Here is a 26181-nt window from a genome sequence, read left to right as displayed (position 1 = left end):
TCATAATTTTTATAAATTCACTGTGTAGCCCAGATGTCAATGGATCATAATATAAACCATTATAATAAATTGACCTTGAAAAGAAAGGACATGGATAAGGCAAAATGTTTGTGCCTAAAAAGTAACCTGTTAGAAAAGCAGAGATGATAGAAAACAGTGTTGTGAACTCCTGAAAAATTAGTTAAGAGTCTTAAATACTTCTCTTCTCCTTCCTCCATTAAACCTCTGGGTCCTACAGTCACATGGCTGCCACTCAGTTTTCAGCAAGGGGAAGAAAAATTCTAGCTATCATGCCTGCAGATAAAAACCTTGAACATTCAATCCCCGAAAGCATAAACAGAATATAAACCAAAACATAACCTTTTATTTTGTTAATAAATCTCATTACTTGAATGCAGTCTGTCTTCGAGTTTTTAATATAAGATATAGCATTAGTGTAAACCTAGCAGCTGCTTTCTCAGCAGACAGCAGCTAGAGATCCAAAAAAAGATTCCCAGCTGCTATCATAGCCATCATCACCACATAATGACTGGCATGCTGGAATTATGGGTAGCTCATTTAAAGATGTCATGTATTCATATATTCTGTATTTGACAGATTAACCCCTTCCCTGTGATGCAGAAGCATACTTCACGCTCACTTACCAGCATCCAATCACCCTATGCACAACTGTGCAAAAGAGCATGACAATGATTGCTCCAATAATAGCTGAGAAAGGCTCAAGCCACACACAAGGCCACAGCAAGTCCTCAGTCTGTCACAATACTCCCCCACAGAGAGATCTATACAACAGTAAGACCTGCTGTATGAAGTTCCAGATCCCTGATCAACTGCCCACACCTAATGCTTTAGAGTATATTGCTAAAAAACTACATAAATATTTTGTTCACAGAGCTTTTCCTTGTGCAAGAACAAAGATTCAATCAGGGATTTTCCCAGACATATGCAGAATAACTATTCCCCCCAAATTCTCCTTGTGGATTTGAATGTATCCTTGAGAAATCCATCCCTCATGCCATATTCATCAGAAGAGAGGACATAACAGCTACAATTAGCATACTCAAACCAAGTTTACAGCCTTGTAGAGGTACCTACCCAATATCTAATGATTTACCACTTTTCACTGATGCCACAACTACCATTAATTTCTAGCTTTCAGTTTCCCAGTGTAGTAGATCAGAAACAAATGACAGATATGCCAGATCAGTCAGAAGCGCTGTTGTAACTGCCAACAAATCCTTTGGCTGATTCAACCATTCCATAATCATCTTACATTTCAGTGCACCGAGTCTCAGCCAAAACCCCTTCCTATCTGTGTCTCAGTCCCTACCACAAAAGAGCAAAATCTCAAGACCTGGAACTATGATGCTGTTATCAATAGTGACATAGAAAGCATCCAAATTCATACTTCTGTGCTAATAGCTCCACTCTGAAGAGAAATAAAAGGCAATTTTTGGGGGTGGCAAATGAAGTAGCCCTCAAAATAGATGAAGTTTCTATTTATTCTAATGCGTGGGTAAAGTGTAAAGAATGGAAAGCTACAATAAAATTTACACATCCGTTCTTGCCATTTTCAAAGCTCTTCAGACATGTCAGTAAACACTCAGTCAATTCTGTCAGATCTATACAGATTTTAAAAGCTGCATGAAGTCTGTGTATTTATCCATTTGCAAGATATTTCTGGTGGTGTTTTGTTCCTCAGTTTCCCTTTAGTAACGTGAGATTTTAAAAAAGAGATGATGAAACACTTTTTATTTAAGAGGTTTCTTATAGAAAAGTCTAATTCCTTTCCTCAACACTAATGCCCTCCTGAGAAGCATTGCTTACTCCAAGGAAGGCTACATTACTTCCTCAGTAGCTTCTATTAAGCAGCACATTCAACTTACAGGTTGTAATCTGCTCAACTCTGAGTGTATTCAGAATGTTCACATTTATATGCATCTATAGCTGTAAAACCAAGTCCTGGGAATACTAATAAATTCTGTCCCACAAAAATCACTTTTTAACAGGTATGTGTTGTGAAGAAGACAATGAAGTGACCTGCACAGTGCCTGACAATCTGAAGCACAAGCTATACTTAAATCTAAAAGACTGACCTTGGTTTAATCCTCATTGTAAAGCCCTACTTTGCTTCCAAAATTCCTTTCCATCCTCCTGGAGCTCCAGTTCCACCACCGCTGCTTTCTGTAGCCTGATGAAATGCAAGCTGCACATAGACACGTGCACTTTATCTGCTGTTTTGTGACCATTGACTAAAGGAATGTGACTTCAAATTTCAGGGTCTTGTGGCTGTCAGGGGAACTCAACCTGCTCACATCAGAGAAGGGGCACTTCCCACTCACAGGAATCTTGCTTCATTTGAGGAAGAAACACAGTGTGTGAATCAAAAAAAAAGAGTCCTCTATTTTTCCTTAGCTGGTAAATGCCGGATTTAACCTAACAAACACTTCTCTAGGGTAAGGACATCATCCTCTGCTGTTGTTTTAACATTGTTTTGGGGGCGGTTTTTTTAAACCACAAGGTTTCTCTTCCCCTCTCTTTCTCACATATTCAAGAGGAAAGAAGCTTCAGTGAGCACAGCTACCAGTATTCCAATTTATTCAGCAGCAACCCCTGTGGACTACTAACAGCAGACTGCAATTCTGCTTGGATTACAAGGTGTAGATAAGAAATTTCATCCTTAATGTATCACTGCCAACGCCGGTAAGAGAACGACTTTTACCTATGAGAAGTCAGGCAGGGGAAAAGACTGATTTTGAGGTGGGCAGCAGAAAGTGTGTGGGGCAAAAGGGTAGCAGAAATAGAGGGGACACATCTCGTTAAGAGCTCTGTGTGCAAGTGCATGGGGAGGTAAGTGGGAAATGAGGGAATGGGACTAAAGACCAAGGTAAGTAGCATAGGAAACTAGCAACAGAAAGGATATTACCAGATTCCAAGCAGAATTTTTCAAAAGCAATGAAAATCTCACTTCCGACATAATCTATGCCTTCTATTACACTGATCCCAGTGTAAAATTTTAGAGATGTTTGAGACCTCAGTAAATGCTGATGGATACTACTACATTACAGCCACGATCAATAAATCTCAAGTACATAATAATGGTGCCTCAAAGCCTCCACATACAGACCTGTCAGTAAACTGGGACAATATTACTAATAGACAACAAAGGATAATGCAAAGATTGCAAAAATGGAACAACACAGAGACAGTTGAATTTCTCAGAGGATGGAGTGGAAGGAAAAGATGAAATAGGCCGTAAGCTATTTAGACGTAAGTGATGGAGAACATCAATAACCACACAACTGGTTTATGTGATGGAGGATTCAGGAATGGAAAGAGAAAATGGTGAAAGCAGTAAGATGATCTGGGATTAATTTTTCTTTTCCTTTTTACAGGAACCCCTAGTAGTGACTCCATCACTACACTTCACTACAGTCATCATCCACAATTAAAGCCTCTGCCCACTCAAACTAAAGAATACCCTTTAATAATTTAATCACAGAAACAATGTTTCTATGTGCACATAAAAGACTCCTTTGATTTTGCTAAAGGTACTTACTATTTTTATGCTATTTGCATGCCTGGCTATATATCTGGCAGATATAGCACATAGTTACAAACATGTAAAAAGGGTCATTAATGTTAGAAAAGACAAAAAAAAAAAAAAAGCAGCCTTTTAAGCAGACAGAGGTTAAAACAAAATTTGGAAAATTTTATTTTCAACCAGCTCTGCTCTTGGAATGTCCACTATTATAACCCAAATACAGATGCATGATTGATTATTCTCTTCTTCCCAAGCTTACTTACTGCTTTTCATAGTAAGCAGATTCCTTGCTCCACAGTAAACAACCTGAAGCATAGCAAAGCAAAGTTTATACCCTGAGAAGTGTTGTTTGTTATTAATGATAGGCTTTCTAACAGTGTTAGACCTTTCAAATTGATGGGAAAGGGAAAATCAGGAAGCTGCACAATCAGCTTCTTCAGCTGCATCCCAAACCCATGAAGTTTTATTTGGGCTGCTTAAGGAAGCCAGGAGATCAGCTTAAAGATTATGAATAGGGGATAAACATAGTTTAAGAATAGTCACAGGAAATCTTAGGAAAAATATTTTAAGAAGAATATCAAATAATTGCAGGAACCAACCTCCTGCAGCATTAAAGACTACACAGGTAAGAAAGGACAAAGGTCTGAGATACTGAGAATAAAGCAACGAGGAAACTGGTTATTTAGAAGTTAACTCTCACCAGGAAAACAACAGTAACATAGTCAAAGCAGGAACTACGAACTGAGGAAAGTGTTAACAGGTCAAATGCTGACCCACGCTAAGTAGAAAACCTGCTCAATTTCCACACAGGACGCACACAGCCCTCACAAACTGGTTCTTTTAAACATGCTGACCCAACTGACACTGGGAAATTCAGGTTTGCGGCCGGGTTATAAACAGCCACAGGAAAGAACACAGCGCGCCCGATGAGAAAAGCAGCGCAGTCCCGTTCCAGAAGACAATCGCTCCATGGCTCGCATGCGCAGGACTGCACTCAGCCAGGCGGGTGAGGAATCTCCTGCATGGAACATGACATTCCGTAGGCTCATCGGCAGGAAACAGAGACTTCTCTCCCTCGCCATCGCTTGTCCTTTCCCTCCTTGCTGCTCTTTGCCCGTAATTTTATCATTTTCTGCCCTGTCCCCAGTGGGTTAATTTCTGCTCCGTGGTACGGCCCCTGTGTTCTGCCCAATAACAAACCGCCTCCTGACTAACGTACTTAGTTGCTGGGTAGAAACTACTCGCTTGTCTCCGTCGCGCCCCTGCGTTGCCCCGCCTCAGCCACTAGAAGGGGCGGGGAAGGCGGGTTTGAATGACCGGACTTTTGGTGGGCGGGGCAAGCGAAGAGAACCAATAGTAGCTGCGAATAGCTTTGATAAGCAGGGCTCAAAGCCAATCGAATTGCCCGGGCTATCGTTTCCTGAACGAGGCGGGGCGCTCGGTTGCTAGGGCCGCGCTGTTGCTAGGGAGGCAGAGTGTGGTGGTGGCCGCCGTCGTCGTCTTAACCCGCGCCGGGGCCATGGTGAAGCTCGCTGCCAAGTGCATCCTGGCAGGTGAGTCCGGCTCGCCCCGTCCCATGCTCCCGGCCGGCTATAGGAGCTTAGAACGCGCTCTGTGGGGTAGGGCGAGCCCAGCAGCGGGGCGGCGCTGGGGTGCCTGGGCCCCCTCAGGGTGTTGGCGGGCCGCGATCGGGAGGAGGCCTGTCTCCTCTCGACCCCTCCTCGAGGGGTCGCCCAGACGGAGGATGTGGGGGAAGAGGCGACAGGAGAGGCGGGGAGCTCAGCTCCTTCGGGAACGGTGGAAACCGTGTTTCTGGTTACCTACCGCATATCCTCTCCTACGGTATGTGGAGAATCAAGAGATGTGCTCAGGGAGGGTGTGAAGCATAGCCGGGCCAGCTGAAAGGCATGGATCTGAAAAAAAGAAAACAAAAGAAAGAAAAAGAAAGGAAGAACGAGAGGAGAAGAAAAAAAGAAAAAGAGTATTTTTACAGTGTGGGAAGGTGGGCTGAGGATGAGGAGAGTGTGAAGGGAGCAGGGTAGACAGCAGAGGCAGAGTTCTGCCTCATGCAATAAGGCTCCCCTTGTACTGAAAGGAAATTCATGTCAGAAATAGGGATGATTCTGAGAGTGAGGAGGAAAGGTAGAGCCTTACCAAAGAGTAGAAGGATTAAGCATGTGTGCTTCAGAAAGACGTCTCTTTTCCCCGTGCAAACTGGAGGTTAACTTGAAACAAAGTGAGGTGAAGACACTGAACTATTTAGTCAGGATGGATTATGGAGTTGCTGGAAGTAAGTACATCTAACTGTTAACACTGCAGAAAGAAAGCTTGTCCTTCCCTCCCCTGCCCCCACACTGGAGCACTGTGCAGCCTCAGCCAGAAGCACAAATCCATAAAACTGTTGTGTGCAGACAACTCCCAGGTTTAACTCTGCTCCAAACCCGTTTTCTTTAATCTTTTATTTATTTTTTTCTTTTTAAGCCTCAGAAGCAACTAGCCATCAACTTACACAAAGCAAAGGTGTGATCTTTGGCAAATGCAAAAGAATTAATGAAGAATTAATCTCCTTTGCACCTCTTTTGACAGCTACTGTGGACAGCATGAGCATCTTGCCTGTCTTCTAGATTTGAAACTTACACATCATTTCCAATCTGAAAGTTTCCATGTCCCAGCATGTAGGCTTTGCTTAAGTCTTTCAGGTTTTGTTGTTTAGTGTTACCAAGGGCCCATTCCACAACCATTTTAAATTCACACAGGTTTTCTTTGGATGACCCAGTTATGTGCTTTAATCCTCAGTGGGTTTGAAGCCGCCTTCTCAATTCTGTTCACAACACAAACAACAGAAAGGTCCTGTCCCATATGTAGTTCTCCTAAGTACTACAATAATATCCATGTATTATTAAAAATACATTTTATTATAAATAATAAATAAATGAGGCAAAATAACTTAGTGAAAGAGACAGAAGAGGTAGGTAACCACAACAACCTAAAGAGAGCAATAAAATGCAATTACATAGGTAAAAACATCAGAAACCAAACAAGGAGCTCTTGTGTACCTATGGAAATGGTTATGAAGAATAGAGTGGCTCATAGTATTGGGATCTGCACCAAGGTCAAAGAGAACAACAGGGGGAAAGGGCTTTTATTAACAAAAGGGAGACTATTAACTTGACAACAGAAAGCAATTCCTGTGTTATCTCAAGGGTAATTTACAGACACAAAGTCAAAGATACTGTTGTTTGAGCTGACTATGGAGACACTGAAAAGGTTTTCATTGTAGAAAGATGGGGGTAGCAGGCATTTTAGAGACACACTACAGTTTCTGGCAGAATAACAGAAATATGGATGGAATAAATATTGTGGGATGCAGTACTGGCAGATGAGACCAAACTAAATGAAAAGGGCAAGGAAACTTATTTTGGGAAAGTGTAGTGATGTAATGGGCTAAGAGGGTGGAAAATAAGAGAGAAAGAACAACTGGGGGTGTCAAACTGAAGAAAGGCACCGCGTTAACTGAGAATTTGCACTGGATGATGTTGCTGCGGTTTGAAGCAATGGATGCTTCTTTATCTCATTTTACAAAGACAAATCTAATTGTCTATTGAAATACAGAATAGCTTCCACTGAGAACAGAGTGTTGTCTTCAGCACAAGCTTGAACTGATCAGGGAACAAACAAGCTGACTTACCAGATTTTCCTGTCTAAATATTATGAACCCAACTCAGCTCAAAGTAAGCAAGCATGCTAAAAATGTTTAAGCAAGAACTACATTTGGTTAATGCATCTAAAAAGCTGTAATAAGGTCAAAATATAGCCCTTTCTGGATTTATTTATTAACAACATAATATAAAAGACTGATATTCCAGGCTTGGCTATCATGAGCATTCCTTTAAGGATAAAGCTAGAACCACTGAGGTATTTAGTTTTGTGTTTCCTGTCCTTTGAACTATATCCAGGTTAGTGAGATAGTATGTGGAGAGAGGAAAGCCCTTTGGGAACATTAAGTCTTTGTTTTGCAAGGATTATGATATTTTTCATGGAGTGATATGGGCATACGTGAATCCTCCAGTTCTCTACCGGTGCATTGGAATTTACGCAGCAGGTCAAAGTAGGCAGCTGCCAAGATTATCTGAAGTGTTGTGCAAGCCATACCAGAAAGGCTTGCTCTAGAGGAGCAAAAACTAAAGCTCCTTGGTTTTCCTTCCATACAGGGATGAATCAGCAGGCTCTTTCTCTCCAGCCAAGTGACATTTGCTTCTGTTAGGCTCAGGATGCAACTAATGAGCCACCAGCAGCATTGAGTCAGCAAGAGTTGCTCTCTTAGCAGGGTCAGCAAGAAGAGTTCATTGAGGAATGCTACCAGTTTAAGCAGCTTTGTAGTATATAAATGACCTGTCTCTTCACTAAACTCAGTATATAACACAGATTTGAATCTGGGGAAATGGGTAGTCTAAGGAGAAGAAATAGCCTCCTCTGCAGCCCAGTCTCGCTTATCACATTGTTTTTCTTTGCATGATAACATCTCTGGGAATTTTTCTTAGGTAAAGCCTATAGGGTAGACATGAATTTTAGAACAAACAACAGTTTCACCCTGAACTGAGAGGCCTTTACTGTCATTCATAGAGCAGAAATTTGATGTCAGCACCAGTATGCATATTTGCAATATTAATTTCGTCACATGGGTAGTAATTTTTAGGTTGTTGTATGCTGCTTGTGACAGTTGTCTTGCCTGTACAATTAGAGTATCCAAACTCCTGTGGCATATGGTAGTAACAGAACTGAGGGAAAATAAGATTCTCCAAGACAAAATAAAAATCTTTTATGGTTTTGGGTTTGCAGGAGATCCAACTGTGGGAAAGACTGCTTTAGCCCAGATGTTCCGCACTGATGGGGCTCATTTCCAGAAGAACTACACACTGGTAAGCATACAACAGGCTCAAATGTCTTTGAAGTTGCATAAGAAAACGAATAAGGTCTAGAACAAAATAAGTAATATGATTTTAAGTCAAGGCATGCAAGGGGGGTTCTTACAGGATTTTCTTTCTCTTACACCTTGAATTCTGAAGAGAAATAATTGAATATTCTGTCTTTACATTATGTAGATGCTGCTTTTGAAACTTAATGCAGAATAATTCAGTTAGTTTTGTAATTTTCTTGCTGAACCAATGTTTTCACAAGCTTTTGTGGTGTTAGAGAGCTTCCCCCTTTAGGGAGTGCTCTATGAAAAAGCATTGCTGAAGGAGAAAGCTTTTAATTCCAACTATTAAATGTGCGTGTGGACAGTGCGCTTATCACTATGCAAACACGAAGATGTGCTGCATAGCCCCAAGATAATTATAATCTACAGAAACTGTTCCCAGATGAAGAGGATACAGTTTGCAGTCTTTCAGTGTGAGAATCAATGGTGATGACTAATCAGAAGCAGGATAAAAATAAAAGTAAATATAAGTAAAGTAAAAAAAGGAAAATATGAGTGTAGAGGAAAAAAAATCCCATACTAAAAGATATTTATTCATTGAAATAAAGATGGAAACAAGAATTTAAGGATAGAAATAGAACAAACAAACAAGCTACAAAGCAGAATGAGATAAAAGGTGGAAGAGGCACAAATAACCTCAGTCCCATATGTTAGCTGATCACATGGTTGGTGCAGAATGTTCTACGGTGTGTTTTACAGCAGCAGTAAGATAGTGAATGTTGCCCTGCACGTTTCAGCTAATACTCTTGGCTGTATATAAGCAAATCTCTGGATGTTGGTGGTTCTCTGTTTTTTTCCCCCCATCCGAGCAAATCTACGCGGCTTTGACATGTAGGTAGGAGTGTGTTACCAGAGCTGTGAGCAGTATTGCTGAGTTCCCAGCAGTCTTTGTTTGATGGGATTGTAATGATTCACTAGAATTGCCTCAGTCCAATGCGTAGTTGGTATGCAGTTGGACAGGCTTTTAAAAACTCTTCTGATCCTTGTTTTCCTGATTCTTTTTGACAGACAACGGGCATAGAACTGTTGGTGAAGGCTGTATCAATTCCAGAGACAAGTGATAGCGTGGTGAGTTTTTATGTGGCATAAATTAGGTCAGAAAGAGACATCCAGAGCTCAAACTTCTCTTCAGTCTCACTCTGACGGAAGATTGCTCTGCATGGTCATAGGGCCATTAGTTTGCATTAAGGAAATGAGGCTGGTCATGTACAATTGCTGATACTCCAGGTTTAGTTTAATCTTAAAAATGTGAGGTTTACATATTTGTGTCCCAACATGACAGTTGAAACCAAAGCTGTTACCATCTTTGTTAGGATTCTCTTCTGTCTTTTAGGACACGCAGGTTTAGTTCATGTTTCTTAGAACTACAGGAGTTATAACTTAATTACTGTTTTTCCTTAATGCCATATATTCCCACTAGTGGAACGTAGACCAACCTGCACATATTCTGTATAAATAGTGCAGGTTACTGTCCCACTCCACATACTCTGTTTCCAGTTGAGATGGAAACAAGACCTGGGGCTTGGAGGTAACTCTTTTATTGATTATACATAAAAAATAACTATTTCTTTTCTCATACTATCTGAACCAGAGTGTTCTCAGTGCGGGGAACTTGTCCCTTAGGGACATGACACTGTTGTACTGAACAAAATGCAGGAGTTACAAGTTCTGGTATTTACTTTCTAAACTCTTTCCCTACACTGCATTTTCCTGGCAAGAGCCTTCTTTCTGCTTCCGTTTTCAGGAATTTTTCATTTTTGACTCTGCAGGAAAAGATCTATTTTCTGAAGTGCTGGAGAAACTGGTAAGTCTTATGTAACAGTCCTCTTCTTCCAAAGAAGCACTTTTGCTTTGAAGATCTGAACTTCCCAGTCTGGCAGATGTAGCAAACTTTGTCTTCAGTGTAAATGGGAGCAATTACTTCAGTTGCCAATGCATCCTGTTCTTCCTGTCTAAAACTTGTAAAAGTACTAGAATACTTTCCAGAGGAAGGAAAGCAGAAAGTCATTCACTTTTCTTAAAATAAATAAATAAATAATAAAGGGATGTTTAACTGATATTCTCTGTGTACTGTTGCTTGAGGTTATTTTTATTTCTTACAAAAACATCTACTTTGCTGCTGCTCCAACAGTGGTTGTTTTTTTTGTGTGTGTGTGTTTCAGAGGTGTGTTTGATCCAACAGGACTTATTCTTGTCCTTGAGCATAATATTGCCCTTGTTTCTTTCCTTCATGCATTTGTATCCTTACCTGTACAGTTCTCTGTTGTGTCATCTCACTTTGAGGGGTAGAATCAATTAATTGATGCAAGGTTTCATAAGATGGCTAAGTCAACCTAATGAGAAAACTAACAAAATTCATTGCTGTACAAGAGGCAATCCCACTTTTGCCCTTGCACTAGGTCTGGTTCACAAGAGACCCCTCTAGAAGCTGGCTCAGCTTCTCAAACTGGAAGAAAACCTTTCTACTTTTTTTTCTCTAGGATTAATTTTGCGCTTATTCAGCATGCAGAATCAGCTTCCCCAGGGATCAGATGAGTGCCAGAGCTGATACAAGTAAAGGAGCAGGACCGTGCAGACAGGAATGGGGAAAGAGAGCAAGGCCACCTCTCCCAGTGCCAGCTATCCATTTAGTCAGCTCCACTGAAATGTGAAACCACAGCCAGGGCATAGGATTCCTGAATGTTAGGCTTTTTATTTTTGTCTTAGCATCTGTGTTTGCCGTGTTTACAGACTGGCTGTTGACCACATCAGTTTCATTAGAGCTGACAATGTTCCTTTCTTGCTGTGCAGTGGGAGCAACCCAACGTCCTGTGCCTTGTGTATGATATCACTAATGAGCAATCTTTCAACAACTGTGCTAAGTGGCTGGAGAAGCTGAAGGCTCAAGCAGCTGGGATGCACATCCCAGGTGAGAAAGTGTGTGGTGATTCTTGTTATCTGCTCTCCTTTTCTGTGACAGCAGTTTTCCCCCTTGAGATGTAGGGCATGTCTTCTCTATTTGTTTTTATCAAAAAGCAGATAAGGTATTAATATATTTCCTTTGTGGAACTTTTTCTAGATACTTCTAGACTATTCTCTGTGCCTCTGACTTTTTCAGCTACTTCTAGACCTGTTCCAGCAGTTATTGCTAGCAAGTCAGCATTTCTGGGCAGTTGTTTTTCCTTTGTGTTGTTTTTTTCTGTAGGTGTTTTACTGGGGAATAAAACAGACCTAGTTGATCGTCGAGTTGTGGACCAGAAACAAGCACAGGAGTGGGCTGAGAAACACGGCTTGGAATACTGTGAGATGTCAGTGGTGAGTGTCTGCTCCTTTCACCATCTGTGGAAGTGGGTCTTTGTAAAGTTATCTTCTCTTTCAGGTAAAGAAAGATAATTGGTGTCTCCTTCCACTTGTTTGTCATCTAACTCACCCTCAATTTTAATGTGTTCTGTGAAGCAGAGCAGAAATAGTCAAATGCTTATTCCATCTGTGATTCACAACTTTCTTATTTCTTTACAGAAGGAGATGAAAAATTTTGATACCCCTTTCCACATGCTGGCAAAGTCATTCCACCAACTGTACAAAGAGAAAGTGGAAACTTTTCACTCACTAGCTTGAGGGCTGTGACTGGCATGACTTACTTATCCTCGCAGCTTGTTCTAATGCCCAGAAACCTGCAGGGTGGAATACAGAGTGAAGAAAAGAGATGAGCTATTTGCTTCTTCATGGTCATCTTCTGGTAATTCAAAATAAACTAGAAATAAGCAAGTGGAAACACAGTCTTCTGCAGTTGCTACCTCAGCATTCCTTTCATGTCCTCTAACTTGGCTCTGTACTCACTGAAAGTCTGCTAGGTTGGAGGAGGCGGGGAGTAAAAGGGGAGGGCAGAATGGAAATAACCAGCTCTTTGCTTTGATACTGTCATGTGTCTTCCCTGAACAGACTTCCTGCTGCTACAAGGGAGGATTTAGAGGTTTGGAGAAGGAGAGAGGAAGCTGACAGGATGTTTTTCAACTTAAGCAACCCAGCATATGTTGCAGGGCAGGACTGATTTAGCCCTGATGCTTGAAAAGCATTTTCAGTAGGAGGCCTACGCCCTAAAATCAACACATGGAGACCGAGATATGTGGGAACTAGGCTGGTTTTAGGTGTGTTTCTAGGAGTATCCAGTGTTCGAGGCCTGTTTTAACAGCGTTACCCTTATCAGTTGTAGGACTGATATGCTGATGACTAATATGTGCTTGTGACTTCCAGAATCTGGTTCTTTTCTTCAACGTGGCTCACTTTCAGTGCTTGGTAGGAACTGTCTTGCATCTGCACCGCTATCAATTGGTAACGCAGTGCCCTCTGCTGGTCCCAGGTCACAAGGTTTCTCAAGGAGCTACTTCTGGAGGCGAGCAGGACTTCCTACAGGCATATCCAAACTGGCTGATCTGCAAAATGGGGTCAGATAGCAAGAATATCTCTTTTATTCTAAATACGAGTGCAAAATTTGAAACAAATTCTCTTTTCTTCATGTGTTTTTCATCTTACGTGGTTTTATGTCATTTTTCTTTTTATCAGCTGAACTCAGCAATACCATGCTCTTAGTAGGCTCAGACTAGAATGAGAGTCCTCTCTGTTGTTAAACTTTCCCTGCTTGTCCTTGAATTTGGGATTAAAGACCACGATTTTGATGTTGCTAGTGGAAACAGGACTAAGAAAATGAAAGACAGCCCAGCTGAGTTACCGTAACTCAGCCGTGTCTGGCTAGAAGTTTTTTATCAGGAAGGGTAAAAGCCGATAGAGAACTGCTTTTCTGTGGGGAGTACTGATGTTGCATGTGTAGGAGTCTTTTTGCTAATGCAGTATATGAAAGCACCCATAGTCAGGTACTGCCTTGTAACAGCCTAACACTGAGAAGTTCAAAACTGTAACTTTCTTTTCTCCCAGATTGTGTCAGCCTCCCTTGGACATGAGAGGCTGAATTTTGTATTCATAAGTGCTACAGTGATTTTTCAGGCAGGCTTTTCAGGAATCTGTGTTTCAAGACTTTTATAAATTCATTTTATAACCACATTTATGCCCAGTGCTAGGAAAAGTACATTGGATTGAATGTAAGAAATACGGCTGCAGATGTTATAGCAGAGTTTATGAAGCACTTAGAGAATCTGGAAAAGCAGCTGGGCTTATTTCACTGGTAACTGTGTGCTTATGCTGGGAATTAACTAGGGAGAATGAATACCAGCTAAAGAGGTTAAGTAGGAGCTCAGCCCAAAAGAAAAGAAAATGTGTAAGTTCTTTTGCTAGAAGCCACCTCAAAAAATGACAGAACCACCTGGGAAAGCTCTTGCTTCCTCTGAAGAAGGAAGGACTCCTTTGTGGGCTTAGGGTAACTAGAAGACTCACTCTTTTTTGAGTTGGATTAGCATTACTGGCATTTGTATCTTACATTGGTTGTCTTGTTAACCCTGGGAGGTGTCTATTGATTTCCATGGGCTGAGTAGAGTCTCGTCTGCAGGTGCTGATACCTTTGACTGTTAAGAATATTAAGACTGTTAAGAATGAAAGTTATTTTGGATGCTGTGCTGATCTAGTTAAAGAACTAAAGAAGGCTTGATTTGATTTGGTAGCTCATTTCCCCTGGTTCTATTGATGATGTGATTACAGCACAAGACAGATACTTTTTCATATTGAAAATAGCATGCCAGGTGTGTATGCCAGCTGTGACGTGGTATATAGGGGGAATGAATGCCTTGGGAATGGCTGATGAAATGAATCCTATGCAGTCTTTAACCAGGGAGTTCAACCTCTCTGTACCAGAAGGACCTCCCATAACTTCAAATAAACAGTCTAAATGCACCAGTAAGATGAAGATGGGTAAATACTGTTTTATTAAATGAATGCAAAAGCTGGAGGATCTCATTAAGGGAATGCTTGCAGTGGTGCTTTGTGATTTATAGGGGAGCTGCTTTTGAGAGGTTAGTGAAGAAAAATGCATCCCTTGCAGGGAAAGATGTATTGCCTAAGAGAGGAAATGTATGATCTAATTAGCTAGCAGTAGGGATTCACCCACTGCCCCTTTCCCTCTTCTCACAGGCCATGACTAGAATTAGAAAAAAGGCTGTGTCTAAAGCATGTTTCCTAACTTGCCTTTGCAGGACTATTTCAAGCACTAAATTAATGTCCTTCAAAGTGGTATGTTTAAGAATAATCATCTCAGTCCTTCCAAATGCATTTTAAAAGCATCATATATTGTCCTTCCTGGCTAATGTACTATATAATACCATCATGGTGAAGGTGATGCTTGTTGCTATTTTCTTAGCTTATACATGACCTTGTTGTAGATACTAGTAGTGAGGAGTGGGTATAGGACATGGGAGCCAAATATGGGAATGCTGTGGAAAACAGTTTTGTGTCTGAAGGAGCTTAGGGTAGCAACTAGGTGAGCAGGCTGAGTTAACAGACTGGGCCATTATTAAGTTTCTCTTACTATGTTCAGTAACTGTTGTGGCCACATCTGTAGAGTGTGAATTCATGTTTGCTGCTTATAGCCTTAGCATCCCTCTGAATTACAGACACTGTGGAGAAGAATAGGATAAAGGCAGGAAGCTGTCTGCTGACCAGGAAGCTTCTTGTCATGTTACAGCTCCCCTATTTTGTCCAGTTGTGCAGTACTGCAGGTGCTCAGCATGGGTGTTACAACTCAGAGGAGACCCAGCTCAATCAGAACTGAAATTTCAAAAGAAGTGGGAGGAAACGAAAAAAGCCTTTAATTGTTTTCCAGAGATACATTGTCCTTCCTGTTCCTGCTTGCTTGTTTGATTAGACAAAAACATTCTTTTCTCCTGGGAGTCCCTCCCTCTTACCTTTCCTTTGGTCCTTGTGGTTCTGCTGCACAGAATCCCTGTTATACTTGTGCCCTGCTTTACTTAGCTTGATACATCACCAGCTGATTTTTTTTTTTTTTTTTACCCTTCTAATTTCTGCATTATCTATTCCCAAGGCTGCAAGACATTTCTTCTTAGAGAGTTTAATAGATGAAAGAAAACAGAAGTGGAATTTTTAGTCAAATTGTCTTGGAAAAAAAGAGCCTTAAAAAGCTGACTTTCTGAAATTTCACTGGAAATTTGTCTGTGTAAAGTTGTCATGTTAAAGATGCTTTAATGGTTTGGTTTTGTCTTGCCAGGCATATTCTGCTCTGGAGTGAAATGCAGGATATAAAACTCCAGAAAGATTAGGTTTTATTGTGGGAGTTAATAGGAATTTCAAAGCTGATCATACTGTGATAAGATCTGTTCAGTCTTAACAATAGAGTGGTCACTGCTGTTCATAATAAAGCATTAAATATACTGAAATGGGGCTGTCAGAACAGTTTCTTCTGTAGAGACTTAAAACTTAAGAAAGGCCATCTTTCAGAAAACTGATCTGATAAATGACACCATTTTGACCAGGGTTATTTCTGATATAACTCCAGTGACTTAAAGGGCTGGATTTAGTCTTTTATGCCAATTGGCTCCCCTGGGTAAGCTTCATTTCTTTACCCACTGTACATCTTGGACCGATCTGACCTGATAGCAAAAGACACATGATGTTGTTGAAAATGAAATACTGCCTTGGGGCAGAAGGATAAACTGTGTGGCCTCCTGAGGTCCTCCCAGCAATACTTTCTATAATTCTATTAGATTAAGTGGGGAAAGAAGTAGTGTGGAAAGCACAAAACAGGCTAAGTCATAAACTAGCAATTAAACCGGGAGCTGGGCTGGGCTAGGGCAGAACACATACAATCTATCCCAATTAAGGGCTGTATCTCAAGAGAAACAAGGAGCCTGATGCAGGTGCTGACAGCAGGGAAAATGCTGCGTTTCCGTTCTGGAGGCAGCAACTGCTTTCTACTGGTGCTTAAACAGATCCATGGGGGTCCATACCCTGCTCAAGGCTCTGCTCTGCTTTTAATAAATACTGTATCTATGATGTTCAGGTGGCAACTGTTTGCAGTTGTCTCCTCTGCCTGCAAGAGGCCAGCAGTGCAATGGCAGAGTATCTCCTAGCAGCAGAAAGACATTCCTATTCTTGACACCTGTGTGATGCCCCCCTCCCCACCCTGCCCATGCATTTGTTGTCAATCCTTTTTGTATATCATATCCACTTCTTAATGGAGAATACGCACTTCTTGTTCTTAGCAAGTAATTTTCCTGTCTTGCCGCTGGTACTCCAGGGAAGCTGGGGCTAAGGGACTTCTAGGACCTTCTGGAGCAGAGGTGGAGTCTGAGAGGGAGCTTTTCCAAGGGCCGTGTTGGCCCCCACAACATCTCTCAGCCTAAAGGCACATCATCTCTGTGCTGCTCTCATCCTATTTCCTCCTCCTGCTGTCATCTTGCCTAGAGAACAATGTCTTCTGTGCCAGTTGCCCTTGGCTCTGCTGACCCGGAACAGCAATGCTTGGGGGAGGGAGAAAGAAGATTGCTACCCGATCTCAACTCTTTTCAGGGCTCTTTAGCTGTTGTTATTCCCAATCCAAGTCACCGGAGAGATGGGGAAGTTGCTCAGCCTAGAGTGTAATTTTCTGTCAGAAGACCCCCAGTTGAATCCTGGCAGCCTGATCTTGGCTCTTTAGAGCTTGCTGCAGTGTAACTTTCACAGATACTGGCTGTTCTCGAGAAGAGACTTGGAGTTTTGGTGTTGGTTTGGTTTTGTTTGTTTGATTTACTCCTTGGGGGTCTTTCTCTCATTCCTCTGTCACAGCTTCACATATTTCCTCCCCTAGAGCTGTTTGTCAAGAGAAGCCTGGAATCACTCTCTTTCCTGGTCTCTGAGATCAAATCCAAATCTGGCAACGTTGAAAAGGGAAAAGTGACAGAGCCTACATGTCAAGCTGGGGTCAGGGATGGGGTCACTTTTGATGAGTTTCCCTCCAGCCAGATCTGCATCAATTGGAGAAATGTGGAGCCTGTAATCTTTCTGCACAAGTACTAGAAAAATATACAATATGAGAGCTTCAAGTTAGGGGCAGCAAGCAGAAAGCTGTAAGGGCAGAAATTATCAGCTGCTTTGTCCCAAAGAGGGGACAAGCAGGAGCAATAGGGGAATAGGAATATGTAGGAAAAAGTGGGGTCTGTATCTCTTCATGAAGAGCCCAAAGGTTTTGCTGAGGCAGAGTTGGAGGGGTGGGAACACCTAAGGCTTTTCCCAGCTTGTGGAGTGATGTATGGAAATAAAGTGGGAGGAAAAGTAATTTTTGCATGAGCCATTGAGGGGAAATGAGGATACAGGGTAGAGCTGGGTAATGCTGCAGGTGGGAGGGCAGGTAAGAATTAATAACTGATCAGAGATTTTCAGGGTGAAGACCTTGGGGCCAAGGACAGTTTGGGGAATTCAGAGCCACGATGAGTAAGGTCAATGGTAACCACCAGTTTAGGTTCAAGAGGTGGGGCATGCGTTAGAACAAGGCAGGATGAGTTAAAGGTTGCATGAGACCAGGGTTCGATAGGGCAGTAGCAAGAATCCAGAATGATAAACCTACGAGTACTACGGGATAAGAACAGCAAGCTGTGATACTGTGAGGAGCAGTGGCTGGAGAAGCCATAAAAAACAGAGAGGGTAAGCTAAGGACACCATCAGACTGCCAGAGTGGAAGCGTGTGAAGAGCTGTTGGAAATCCAGATTGAGTACAGTTCTTCAGAGGGGATTTCTGAGTGGAGGGAAATAGACGCCTACAGTTGTTACCCCCACGTCTTTGTAGCATTTAAAACACAAATTAGTTCCAGCACTAGCTCAGTTTTCTTTTGCCAGAAAGTGGGGTGATCTATTCTTGTTTAAACCTTTCCTTTTTCTGGGGGGGAGAGGGATGGGAATGACAAAAACTTGTGCCTAATTTTGCTGCAGCACCCTGACTACATTATGTTCATCCATTCAGGGAACAGAAAGAGAACCTGCACCTCACCCAAGCAAGCAGAAGTGCCCACTACAACTTGAGCATCGGCTTCCCACAATGAAAACTTCACAGTCAGTTCATACAGCAGACCTCCCCAGAATATCAGTATTTAACCTCAAGCAACAGAAAAATACAATGTGTATGAGATCAATGTAAAGCAGATAGAAATCACTCTTTCATGAATAAAATTAAATACAATAAAAAATGCCTTCCGCTCTGCATGGCAGGCAGGAATCTCTTTTCTGTGTTGGTTTCCTTTCTCTGCTTTCGCTAAATTATTTTTATTCCTGTGAAGCATCACTCTCAGACTGAGCTGTGCATGGCCACTGTGTGCTATTTCTAGGACTTTTGGTTTTGTGATGTTTGGTGGCTTCAGTCCGGGGGCCGCGAAACTGGAAGTTTTGACATTCAGGTTGCAGCTGAAGCATCAGACATAAAATCAGCTTGTAAGGACAGCAGAACAGAGTATCTAGGAAAGATGTCTTGCAGGGTTAAGATAATGCTTTTCAGTGCTGTTGTCAGCAGAGAGAGATCAGGCTGCAATGAATGAACGTGAAAATGTTAGCTGGGGAAGGAATGCTGCTGGGTTTGGAAACGGGGAGCAAGGTTGGAAACAACGATGTGGGTTTCTTGTAACTGAGGTAAATGCAGAAGGAAGGATTCCTCTTCATTGTCCGTGCCTCTTGCTTTTTTTCTTCCTGTCTCTGCACATGAAGGTCTTGCAACTATTCATCCTCACAACTCTGCTCACCTCCCATGTGAACAGCCCTCCCCGTTACCATAATACTGCTTAGATTCCCCTTTCCATGTACTGTTCTTTCCAGGGTTATAAGCTGCTGTCAGGAAAAAAAACCCACTGGTCTTTCTATCCACTACCCTCCTCTCCTACCCCTTTCCTCCCCATCTGGTGCTAGGCTAGAGTTTGTGCCTTGTTCCCCTGGCACAAAACTGGACTGGTATAGGAGCGAAAGAGCTGTGCCCATGTTGGATGTATGTCTCTGTATGGGTGAGGGGCATCTGAGGCAGGCACCCTTTCCTCCTTTTATCAGACCGTGCTCATTTATTATACCATCTGTTTTCCCAGTGCTGGAGATGATGCTGGGGATATGTGACTTGGGGCACTCAGGCAGAAACTGGCCTGCACAAGGCCGGCCATGTGTTTGCCTCCTAGCAATGCAGCGGTCAGCAGCAAATTCTTTGCTGCCGCCTCCTCTCAGTATGGGAGAGAGCAAGTGTGGGCCTGGGTGTGTAGGAGACACAAAGAAATGAAATGTGCAAAAAGGGGGGGGGAGAATGGGAGAGGGACTGGGGTACACGTGTATCAGCTGGAGAAAATTGTGGAGACAGATGGGCAGAGTGGGGGAGAAGGAAAGAGGAATGGATTGTAGAGAGGGAAGAAGAACTGGGGAGAATGGACACACAGAAATGGACTGGTTGGGGGACAGCAAGAGAAAGGCTGTGAAGGAAAGAAACACAGATTTGTCAGGTGTGTGGTGAGGAGGTAGATAGATTATCTGTGGGGAAGAGATGTGTATAAGCTAGGTACTACAGCAATAGGTAAGTATAACTACAGAGATGGAGATAGTGTGTATATGTGTGTGTGTTGGGGCGTGTTTATATAGGCCTGTGTAAGGGGAGCTGAATGATTGGCAGTAAGGAAGAAGAGCCACAAGGAAAGAGGAGAGAGATAAAGCAGAGGAACAAAAGAGCAAAGGTAAAGATGAACCATGGGGAAAAGAGAGGCAAGACAGCCCTTGCAGAGCAAACAAGAACTGGGATCTGGCAGGGGGATTCGTGTGGGAAGGAGGGAGACTAACAGCACTCCTGTTTGTGGCTGAGGTTTTCTTACTGAGACCGGAGAGAGGATGCAGGGCAGAGATCAGAGCACAATTCCTCAGTACTGAACAGAACCATTTTTATGTGTGCAGGGCTCACTGCAAGCACACAGAGAGACCCAGTGGACCTGGGAGTGTAAATGCCACTGTGCTAGTGCAGACGGTTTCCTGCCTGCTGAACTGCAATGCAACCCTGAGCATCTGCAACCTGTGGACTGCTTCTTTCCAGTTTACCTGCTTGACTGCTAGGTGCTGTTTAAGATGACAGCTGAGGCATTTATCTATCCTTTTCTCCCCCTTCCTCGTGCCCTTTTCCTCACAGTGTACTCACAATGGAACAAGAGGCATGAAAAAGCAGTGCTCAGATTCACAGGCACCTTCTTAATTCTACTGCCTCATGTAATAGACACCACCTTGCTTTGCTGCCTGAGTCGACCTCCCCCTTTCCCTTTGCCCATTTCTTTTCTCTTCTGTTCTTTTCTCTGCCTTTTTTCATCTCCTCCTTTCTCTCTTCATTCAACTTTCTATCATTTAAAATTCTTACTCTTCCCTGTAACCCCAACCCCCTTTCTGTGTTGTGTTCTAGACTCCTAGTTTACATGCCTCCCCTTGTTGTTGCAGCTTATTCCCTCTGGTTGCCCCGTTTCTTTTCTTCTGCTCTTTTTTATCTCTCCCCAGTTCCTCAGTGTCCTCCTGTCTGCGCCTGTCTGCCTGCTTTCCCTCACTCACTGTCTGTCTCTCTAGAATTGGGTTGTGGATTCTGTTGGCATCAGAGCGGGACAAACTGTAAAACCGAGGTTCCCAGAGGGCCAGGTTGTGATCATTTTATTTTTACAATGTCCTTGGATGTGTAAAGGTGTTTGTTTGAGGGGGAGGAGCAGTGCATGTGCTCCATGTGGGAGAGCAGAGTGCAGGCCAGAACGAATGAAGCTTATCACTAATATAGGTCAGTCACAGAGAAGAATCCCAGTGGTCTGGGAAACAGAGAAGTGCCTTGTCTCTTCAGGCTGCCTGCTGGAAAGGTGGCAACTGAGCCACCTTTTTTTGTTTATCCAACAGACACAGGAAACCTGGAAAAGTGCCCTGTCAAAGAGTGCAGCAGTGGTGAGCATGGGAGGAGGATCAGCTCTGCACAGGGGTCTGCTCATCTCCCAGCCACCCCCTTAACCCAGGGAATAACCAGCCTGAGATTCCTTTCTGCTCTGAGCTGTCTTCTCTCATTCATGTTCGTATGTCCTTGTTACACAGTGGGGAACACTGCTGCTTCCCCCTCTGTAACAAAGATGCAGGGAGCTCCCCGTGCCCCCTATCAGACTTGCTCATTGTGTCAAAGCAGACAACAACAGAGAAAAATAATTAGAGAAGCCCAAATGAGAACCATACACCCGCACCCTTGGAGGATGGGCTTGAGTGTTTGGCCAGCCTCTGCTGGGGTTGGTGCTGCCGGGCAGACCTACACAGCCAGCAGTGAGGTATTACCAAGGACCTGAGCCTGATCTGGTGGAGCTGCACGAGCCAAGTGTACTTCTGGAAACTGCTTTGCTCTGCAGTAGACTCCTCACTTCCCATATGATTCGCCACCATGTGAGTAAACTCTGCTTTCAGAACATTACCAGCAATTTTCATAAGTGGTCAGTAGCTGCAGTGAATGAATGAAAGAATGAATGAATGAAAGTGGCAAATCCTGATGAGTGCAGCATTTGTCCTTGGAATTTTTGATTTCGTTTCTACTAAGACTTCTGTTGTTACAGGAGGTCAAAGTTAATCTGCTAAGATGACATTCAGACAATGGAACAGATATTCAGTTTTTTGTAGGTATTTGGAGCCTCTGCATCTCTGCAAAATCAGTGAGATGCTGACTGCTCAGCACAACTGACATTCAGGGTGGTTCTTCGATGTCTAAACATGGGGTTAGAGCCCTAAATAGGTGTTTTGTTTTCTTTATTAAAATAGGCCTCTATTCCCAAGACAGAGAATATCACCTCTCTACAATTTCTATCCATGGTACGCTCTTCTGTGCCTCACCAGAATGTTCCAGTTTAGCATTTGATTGGCTTAATCTGACGTGTTTAGCATACTTCCTCTATAGGAATTCACATTGGGAATCCTAAACCATTACAATGGCAATGTAAAACCAAATCGTAGGAGTTCACATGATAGCCCTGTGGACACGAAACACCAGCTTGCTTTCTCTGAAACAGTGTCTAAAGCACATGTACATCTCATGGGATGTCTCCCTGCCTATGTGGGACTACAGAAAGAAACCCTTCTCACACTGAAATCCATAGCCTGTTACTGACATCAGAGAGACCCGATGATTTTGGATTTTCTGAGATTGCCCGCTCACTGAACTTCTGAATAGCTGTTGGGTTACATACTTCTCTTGATTGTCCCTCTGAAACACGAGAAGGACTAAGTAACCTATCCCAGAGACTGACCATTTTTCTTGGTTTTCTTAGGATGTTCCTTCAAGAGTCTCTTTTAACCCTGATTTATTACTGAGCATCAGACAAATTAAAAGTTCACTGTTCCTCCCCTGATACCTAAACTATCTGACAGTGAAAAGCAAGGGATGTCCTACAGAAGACAAAAGCGTGTATAGCTGGCTTGCAGAAGGGTTACCTGCATCAGTTCCACCACACCTAGGAGAGTAAATCTGCCCCAGACAGGAAACCCCAATGATACCTTTGCAGCTCTGAGGACCAGGTGGCAAAAGTTCATTCATGTTTGGGCTGGATTGTCGCTTTAAATGATGATACTGAACAGATGAGGCTGCAAAGGGTCCTCCTATCTGTCCCCTTCTGTGCCCTTTGCATGGGAAGAAAGGCTTGGACTATCTATCAGTGTTGACACGAACCATCCTGACTGTAAGCCTCACCTTTCCCTCAGCATTTAGCATTGCGCTGATGCTTCCAGGAAGATTCTGAAAACCTTCAGTTCAGAAAAAAACCCAAGGCCTTTATTTTTCTTGCCTTATTCTTTGCAATTCTCTCATTGCTGCTGTCTTTGCATGAAACAGACTTTCTGCTTCTTTAAGAACCAAACCACAGCCAATACACATTTCCTCACAGGAGCTTCATAAACCTGTTTGTCAAGAAATGATGAGGTTTTTAACTTGTGGGTTCTGAAGTTGACCAAGAGAAACCATCCTTTCCATGAGAGGCAGATCAGGAGTGACAGTCTACTTTAGTTACAGTCAGTGGATGAATAGACAAAGGCTTTATTGGAAGCAAGACAGTTATTTGTGCCCGTGTTTCATGCACAATGGGCAGTGAGGCCCATTGCTTCTCTAATCCAAGGGTCTGGACACCCTTTTGCTGTGCCTTGACCCTAGAGCAGATTCTGATTACAAAACCTGTGCCATAACCTTTTCACTAACTTTGTTTTCTGGATACTTCTAGGGTTGGACATATGTGGATGTCAGTGGGAAGTATCTGTGCCTGGGTTTGGGTATGAATGGGAAGAAATCAGCGTGTTTCCATGAAGGATCCAGGAATACAGCAAAGGAGAAGGAATACCTGTATGCTTGTGAATAAGTTGGTCTCAGACTGTATTTCTATAGTGTGTTTATGTTTCATATGGTGTATGTGTGTATTTTCTGTGGTTTGTGCAGGGGTAAGGGCATGTAGAGGTATGTATTTATTTATACACAAGGTGGTTTAACATGAAGGTAGCCTGGGACTATAGATAAGAGTGTAGAAAAATGTGTGTTCTGGGGTGGAAAAGTATGAGGGGCAGCATCTGAGGGAGGGGGATGGTGCCTTCAGTTTAACAGAGTTATGCAAATACATGGCGATAAAACATGCTGGTGGGAGGTGGGAACGTTCACAAAACTTGTTTTCTCTCCTAGTCTTATTCAGTAAGTTTCTAGATAGGTGTATGCATTTATCCTCACTGGGGATACTTTACCAAATACTGGAATAACAGCTAGAGCGACTTGTTAGCAGCCTGCCCTCTGTTAGAGCTAATGGGTTGCAGGAATTGATTTTTACTTTTTTTCCCCTATTGATTAGGAGGCTGCTGTACACACAAACCTAGCACAGCATGGAAAGAGAAAGGGAGGCAAAACAGCTCACATCCCGGCAATTCATCATGGTGGAAAATTCATCTTGGGAACCCCAGTTTTCTCCCACTATCTCTTTCAAATAAAGAAGGAAGCCTTTCCCTTTTGCAGAAATCAACCCACAGGGCTCATGAGATGATTGATAACACTTTGTTTTTATTCCAACCATCTCTGACTAGCAAACATTTCAAAGGTTACCAAGGAGTCTTGCAGGAAGAGCACGGGAGTTGTAGCTTCAAGACTTAATCTGGAACAGATTTCTTGGTTATATATGGGTACCCAACTCATTTATAACAGCACCCAGATCCCACTAAAATCAGTGCAAATACTTTGATTTTGGTGGGCTTTGCTACTATATTCTGAACTTTTCAGTGCTTCAGTGCCTCTGTAAACTAATGTACTTTGTAAGACTGTTATGAGGCTAAATGAGTTGTTTGCACAACTTTTAGCTTGGAAGAGGATATAGGTCAGAAGCTGAGGGAATTACGTATTGCAGCTTTATACCCTCTTACTTGGTCCCTGCCAGAGTTCCAGTCCTGTCTAAAATGGAGTTTTTTAGGCACTCTCAGGGCAGCACCAGTGCCGCTTTTACATGGAAACCTACTAATTTTAATTATTAGACCTCTGTGCTCTGAATCTCTCTTCTTTCTTCCTTTCCAGTCACAGTATTACACTAGAGATGACTCTTCTGTAGTATTTGAATATTTGATGTTTGAACTGCCTTTTATGTTGATCCTCAAGTTAGATGAACCTGAAGAAAAGAGGACCACTGAGGCTATTTCCATCTGTATTTATCTCCCTGTCTCGATCTCATTTAAATCTCTATTATCCCAACCTGCAATTCTCTGGCAAAACCCCACAAATCTTCTTTCCTTGGTTTACTAGTTTGTTAAATTGGCCTAAGAAAACCACCAGCATGAAGATATGATGTGAATAACGTTTCTTAAGTGCTTTGGGACCCTCAGCTTTGGATGCCAGTGATGACTGCTCTGATCACCCCCTCTGCTTATCTAACCATACAGACTTTTTCCAACTTTCTCTTTTCATTCTCTTTCTGCATCAGATCTCACTTCTGTCTTCTCTGCCCATTGGCTTCCAGTTCTATAATCATCACCCTAACCCCAATTTATTTTTCCTAGCATCTCCTCTGCTGGTGCCTCTGTCTATTAACACCTCTGCTCTGCCTCCAAATACAGCTGTGTCAACTCCATCTCTTTTACATCTCATTACAGCAGCTCCTTCTGAGCTGGCCTCCCCAGGATGAAGATTCCTAGATACCAGTTTTCGTACACTATCGCGGTCTGATTTTCTCTTATGTGCCAAAAAGCTCCACTGCAGCTCTCAATTCACAAACACTCTAGTCAGCTCCATTACCATCCCATGGAGCTGCTTCCGACTTTGTGCCCTTCATCTCCCTTCCTGCATCTTTCCTGTGCCCCTATTTTTCCTACAGCACTGCCCCTTCTCTCCACAAATAGCAACACTCTTGGTTTGCCATTGGAAGCAGACTTCCTGTGGCTCCCTGTCTCATCAGCTTCTCATTTCAAGTAATTTAAAATGTAATTTAAAATCTCTCTATTTCCTCCAGACTATTAATTTCTCTCTCCTTACTCTTCTATAGATGTCATTCTGTGTTGCGCTATTCAGTAAGACTGTTGTAAAAACCTGGCACAGTGTTTTTATTCTGCATTCTTGTTTTGGATTATAATTTTTAATGGTTCTTTGTAGGAAAGATGAAATCTCAGCACAGCATCTAGCCACAGCACAAGCAGTCACACAGGACATTCTGGCATTTGCATTGCCTTTCTTCCATTCTTCTCCTGCGGCATTTAGAATCGTAGAGGAAATGTTGTCAGTGGCCTAAGAGTA

General features: G+C 42.6%; 1 protein-coding gene across 13 annotated transcripts; it reads left to right on the top strand.

Annotated features, from left to right (window-relative positions):
• The first annotated feature begins 4948 nt into the window (after positions 1–4948).
• Positions 4949–24506, top strand: IFT27 (intraflagellar transport 27). Of its 13 annotated transcripts, XR_009961579.1 has the most exons (9): positions 5549–5834; positions 8384–8463; positions 9531–9590; positions 10267–10326; positions 11313–11430; positions 11707–11816; positions 12021–12240; positions 21309–21833; positions 23651–24506. XR_009961579.1 is itself a non-coding variant. In XM_062602704.1 (7 exons), exons 1-7 carry the CDS (start codon positions 5064–5066, stop codon positions 18568–18570), a joined length of 636 nt encoding a protein of 211 aa, XP_062458688.1. In that variant the 5' UTR covers positions 4949–5063; the 3' UTR covers positions 18571–18642. The 13 variants fall into 13 exon arrangements, 6 of the variants coding, with proteins under 6 accessions (XP_062458688.1, XP_062458691.1, XP_062458685.1 ...); XR_009961578.1 differs by having other exon boundaries at positions 21309–24506; XR_009961574.1 differs by lacking the exons at positions 21309–21833; positions 23651–24506 and adding an exon at positions 12444–18642.
• Positions 24507–26181: the final 1675 nt, after the last annotated feature.

This window comes from Pezoporus occidentalis, unplaced genomic scaffold, assembly GCF_034315485.1.
Source record: "Pezoporus occidentalis ecotype Australia unplaced genomic scaffold, CSIRO_AGI_Poc_V1 ctg78, whole genome shotgun sequence".
In the NCBI taxonomy this organism is placed as follows: Eukaryota; Metazoa; Chordata; class Aves; order Psittaciformes; family Psittacidae; genus Pezoporus; species Pezoporus occidentalis.
The sequence above is the reverse complement of the archived record's forward strand: the minus strand, read 5'-3'. Positions and strand labels throughout refer to the sequence as shown.

Coding starts and splice junctions, on each gene's coding strand:
- IFT27 (XM_062602701.1), top strand. CDS start 5,720: ATGTGTGCTTCAGAAAGACGTCTCTTTTCCCCGTGCAAACTGGAGGTT. Junction 5,835..8,383: donor GGATTATGGAGTTGCTGGAA/GTAAGTACATCT, acceptor TTGGGTTTGCAG/GAGATCCAACTGTGGGAAAG. Junction 11,817..18,396: donor AATACTGTGAGATGTCAGTG/GTGAGTGTCTGC, acceptor TCATCCATTCAG/GGAACAGAAAGAGAACCTGC.